Below are 5,105 nucleotides of genomic sequence, written 5' to 3' on the forward strand. Positions count from 1 at the left end.
TAGTACAAGTAAACTAATTTCTTAACTTCAATAGTCTGTGCTTGCATACAGTTCACCACGTCTGGAAACAACGCCGAGACGTCCTTCCCAACAGTCATAGCCGCTATAACCTGTATTACACGGGATGGGGCAATATCAACACCGGTCTGTCATTACCTTCTTAATAGCCTCTTTTTTCTTCTCCTTATTAGGACTATTGAGTTCTTCTTTTAACTCGTGTATTTCCCCGCGTTTCGACGAACTGAAGTATCGCGCGTCCCCCATTATCAAAACCACAACAGTAACAACCTGTTCTCAATACTAAAACTCCTACACGTCCAAACCGGAAGTCGAACTATTCAAATCGATTAGAATGGCGCGCGCGACTTCAAAAGATTGAGATACGTTCATCCCATACGGCTAGTTGTGTAAATTCTGCAATGTGTTACTCGTTAGCATTTCCTGAAGGCTGGCCCGTCTTATTCGGTATCCACTGAGTTAGCGCTGCGGAAGGGAAATCTCCATAGCGTTCGGTTGCTCTGTTCAGCTCAACTTGTGCATGGTTCAGGTTTACGTTTACTATAATCCATGCCTGAGAAATCTTACACTGCTGCCGAGGTGGCGGCCCACAACACTGAGGGTGACTGCTGGGTTATTATCGGTGATGACGTCTACGATGTTACCGAGTTCTTGCCTGACCATCCTGGAGGGAAGAAGGCGATTCTGTTGTTTGCTGGCAAGGATGCTACTGAGGAATTCGACATGTTGCATGAGCGTAGAGTTATCAAGAAGTATGCTCCTAAGGCCCATCTAGGTAAGCTCGCCAAGTGAAGTGGCATTATGAGCTTATTCCTAGTATTGTTGGCAGACAGTTGTTGCTATCATTAGGTTTTATATAACTAGTTGCATCAATTTTGACCACCTTCGTCTTGTGTTCAAGTTTGTCTCTGACGTTGGTGTACATAGGAAATCGGCGTGGGATGATATATTTTTTAGTTCTAGGTTGAAGCTGTCTAAGAAATTATTGCTGCGAGGTCAACTGTATTCCCCATAAGAACCTCCATTCGCCTCCACGTTATAGTCAGCAAAGCAAGGAACTGCGAGAGCGGTCTAGGAAGAGTAGGGTAGATCGTGCCTAGCCTGTGCACGGCAGGCACCAGCAGAAACGGCAAGGCGGAGATATCACTGATAGATGTACAACTACTATTACTGTTGTAGATCTTTCCGGGGAATATAAATAAAAAACATAGTTATCCATGCATGAGGTAATGGTCGAGCAAGTACGTTGAACAGATAGAAATGATAGCTTTGGTGTTTTCCTACTCGACATGAGAAGGTGGCTCAATGTCCAGCAGGTGAAGGTAGACTAACAGTAGCAGGGTACACCACTTAGCAGATGACGCGGGAAGTCTTAAGATCACCGCGAGGCGGGACGAGATCCCACAAACCAGACGAGTGCCGCACGCATGAACATGTACCTCGTTAAACCCGTATTGACTTGCAACCATCGATTCGACAACAGCCCTAGAGTTGAACTCATCGATGGTATCATCGTGATCGAGCTAAAGGTTGTTGTTGTCGTCGACCTACTACAGCCTCATTACCATTTCTTCAATGTCTTGATGAATTCAAGCAAGTCTCCCATGCATAGCTATGACTTCGTCTGCTTTCGAACTCACGGCCATTCGGTGTGATGCTCTCGAAGTTGGTACGGATGGTGTCCAACACACTGGTCATCATACCGTGGATTGTCATGATTTGGTCGACTTTGTTCATCGTGTTGTTTACAATTCCTGGACGGCTGTGGTTCCCCGTTGAGTTGTGGGCTGTAGAAATATGTATGTACGTGTTGTCGTTGGGTCTTCATCTACTCAACAACAGTGTCTAGTCCGGTCATGTGGCAGTGAATGGCTGACGACACAGCACCTGTACAGATCAGTCGTGAGGATTCGGAAACCGAAGATGATTCGATCGCTTGTATGAGGATGCGGACCTTGCCCGGAGGGATCTCCTTTGGAGCTCTGGAGGCTCCCAGCAGGCAGATCTCTGGCTGTAAGCTCTTCCTCAACACTCAGGGATGAATACGATGGTATCTCAGCATGTGATGATACCCCTGATGAGCAGTCAGAGGTCACAGATAATTTTCCTGAAGGTCTCCATTCTACTAGGAACGACTCGGCGTAGGGAAGTCGAGTATATGGGAGATTGTTACTCATATTTAACAGGCAAGGCAGACATAGTGAACGACGACTCAGTTTTGGTAGAGTTGGTGTATTGAAAACTGATGCTCCCGCGGACATAGCTCGGTCGATATCACTTGTAAAAAGATTAGATGAGGTACATCCCCCCAGAACACCTACTTTTGAAGGAGACGAGGAGTCAGGCACGGAGGACGACGGAATTCGCGCGGGCTAAGCTACGACGTCCTCCTATGGACTTGTTCTCCCGAGGCATGGCCGATCCGGAATCCAAATTAGCCTTGCTGGCTAGTGATAGCCGATTTCAGGTGGCACACGGGATCGCTCTAAAGTTTTACGAAATTTTTGGAGTAAATTTGGTAACTTTTTTGTTCCACAGACAAACTGAAAAACTGTTGATGTCGTATTCACTTTCGTGTTAACAACTCTTCATAAACTGCTTAAAGTCAAGCTCCGTGCGATCGCTGATTATCATCTGATTTACTCGGATAGTTCACTCGGAAGCGCCTGTCACAAGCAATGCATAGTAGGCTCCATGTCGATGGATGCTTCGTCCCTTTGCATCAGAATTGGGCTCTGGTCGTCATCGTTCTCAACGCTGTATGGATTGGCATAGATGAGGACCATAATTTCCCCGACTCTGGCATGCCTGTAGGTGGAGGACCCCCCCCCTTCCCTTCAGTGGTGCTCGCTTATTACGGTCATATTCTTCAGCTCGTCGTATTCGATGTCGGGGAGCACATATTTGGCTTCTGTTTTACCTTTGAGATCCTCGTCCGAATATTTGCCTATAGAAACAAGATGGATTTCTTTAACGACAAGCATCTACGATTCTGGAACTTATTCGACCTATGCCTGGTAGCTCACACTCATCACGCCACTTCTGTCCACCGTCCCTGCAGGTGGTCATGATGATCATCGAGATCTGGGTGCTTCCAATAGTAGATGCGGATACATCAACTCTGGGCAGCCTCAGCGTCCTCCGTCTACTCCGTTTGCTCCGAATCACTCGAGTCTTCAGTACTATCACTCGTACTCTACTACTACTACTGTGTCAAGTGGCAACGTTCAGGGATGGTCCCCGAGCTTGGCATGATGGTCAAGTCCATGGCTGCTGCCGCTCGTTCTGTCAGCAGTACTCTGGCTATTATACTCGCTCTCATGTAAAGGGAACCGGACGCGAATAGTCTCGCAAGCTGAAGATTCACTGAAAAACGATTGTCAGCGACTGCTAGGTATGTATTCGCTATCATACTAACGAACTGGGCGAAGCATTCTGAGGAGAGGCTGGCCAAGGAGGTGGACGGAACACCAGGTTTCTTTGATGAGATGTTCGGGACTATTCCCAAGAGTATGCTGACCTTATGGCAAGTACGGCTATTCGAATGTTACAGTCGTCTGAAACTACTTGTTATGAATTAACAGGTATTGGTTTTTGATGATACCTTCTCGCTTATCCGGGCGACACTGAGTGAGAGTTTCGCGTAAGAGCTCCTCGCAATCTATTTGGAACTTTGCGGACTCGGGTCTGTTGTCAGTCTGAATACCTTCGTCCCATGGTCAGGTGTGGCGCATTGCTTCTCGTATTCATACTGCTCGGAGCTTTCATGATTCTCAACATTCTCATCGGAGTTATTTGCGAGATTGTATCCGATACGACAGAGACCGAGAAAGATAAACTACTACGAGAGCGAATAGTTGAAGTAGCAGTGCCCTACCGAACACCACACTGCTGCCTTACTCGCTTCCGACAGGTATTTGATGCAATGGACGTTGACGGCTCGGGAACTCTCACCGAGAATGAGTTCAACGCTCAAGCGGCTTATCGACTACAGAAGCTTGGTGTCGATGAGGTGTGTCGGCCGTATGACATCGCTTAAAATGTCTTTTAGGATGTTGTCGCAGTGGCGTTCCAAATCATTGATTCCTCTGGTCACGGGTGTATCGACCAGGATGAGTTCGTGCAAATGCTACTGAAGATGTTACAGCCTCCCACTGCACAGGACTTACTACTCGTGCAGAAAAACTTGACTATGGTCCAGACCCTTTTGGGAGACTACATCAAGAGAACTGCTTTACGTTATCAAAGGCTCGAGGCTAAGATTGATAATTTGGGCAGTAGAAGGACATCCGCCGAGTCGACGAGATTTGGCACGGATAGGCTGGCCAGTACCGCATCGTTGGAGACTGTCACTCGAGAGACGGTTAATCAGCTATTAGGCAAGAAGTGATGATGCACGCATCAAACTTCAGCATTGCTGAATTGCATGTATACTTGTTGTGGATTGCACAAAGCTTCAGCCTCTGCACAGTAGAGTTGTGTCACTAGTTGGGTAGTCGGTAGTCAGTGCGCTCGGCTATGAGATATGATGAGGTCGTTGCGATGGTGGAATCGGCGACGGGTATTGACTGATTAACTTCATGCTGGAGAAGGAAGAGACGATCCTTCCTCTGTCTCTCATCATTCCTACTGACTGGTAGATGGTCAACGAATTCTATTGCAGACAGCTCGTAGTAGCTCTGCGGAACGCTCGCTTTCCGTTACGGAAATTTCGTATACTATAGTCGCGCGAGACTGGCATACAAAGGTCATTAGTATGTTAGAACCAAGAGCCCAATAGGTATGGGAAGAGAACTCGACGGCATGCATCGACCTCAACTAGGGGGTGCCCGGTAGACACGAGCTCTTCTCCCAATGTTACGCAAGGTCGTGGACGAGAAGCAGAGAGGTTATTGGCAATGCTTCACTATGCACGTGTTAGGGATGTTCGTCTGGGAGGTCACTTTCCTTCGTGTAATATCAGAGCCCCTCGACTCCCACAATCTTGCTCTCGTTGGTCGGTCATTATCGACCGCTATGAGTTTAGAATGTACTTAAACGCAAGAGAAAGTATTAACAAACAACAATCATGCAGCATGAGTCTTTTC

General features: G+C 47.3%; 3 protein-coding genes across 3 annotated transcripts in view; 2 read left to right on the forward strand and 1 right to left on the reverse strand.

The window, feature by feature from the left end:
* The window catches only part of Pmar_PMAR016879 (beta adaptin protein, putative), an 11,986-nt gene that overhangs the window by 4,954 nt on the left and 1,927 nt on the right, over window positions 1-5,105 (reverse strand). The gene's annotated exons all lie outside the window — the stretch shown is intronic.
* Pmar_PMAR016876 (conserved hypothetical protein) lies at window positions 568-810 on the forward strand (the record flags this gene model as incomplete). Its single annotated transcript, XM_002765878.1, has 1 exon — window positions 568-810. The coding sequence occupies one exon, from the start codon at window positions 568-570 to the stop codon at window positions 808-810; it is 243 nt and encodes an 80-aa protein (XP_002765924.1).
* Pmar_PMAR016877 (conserved hypothetical protein) lies at window positions 2,697-4,408 on the forward strand (the record flags this gene model as incomplete). Its single annotated transcript, XM_002765879.1, has 9 exons — window positions 2,697-2,828; window positions 2,892-3,035; window positions 3,080-3,197; window positions 3,250-3,340; window positions 3,413-3,548; window positions 3,603-3,661; window positions 3,742-3,880; window positions 3,932-4,030; window positions 4,070-4,408. 9 exons carry the CDS (start codon window positions 2,697-2,699, stop codon window positions 4,406-4,408), a joined length of 1,257 nt encoding a protein of 418 aa, XP_002765925.1.

This window comes from Perkinsus marinus, assembly GCF_000006405.1.
Source record: "Perkinsus marinus ATCC 50983 genomic scaffold scf_1104296974312, whole genome shotgun sequence".
NCBI lineage: Eukaryota > Perkinsozoa > Perkinsida > Perkinsidae > Perkinsus > Perkinsus marinus.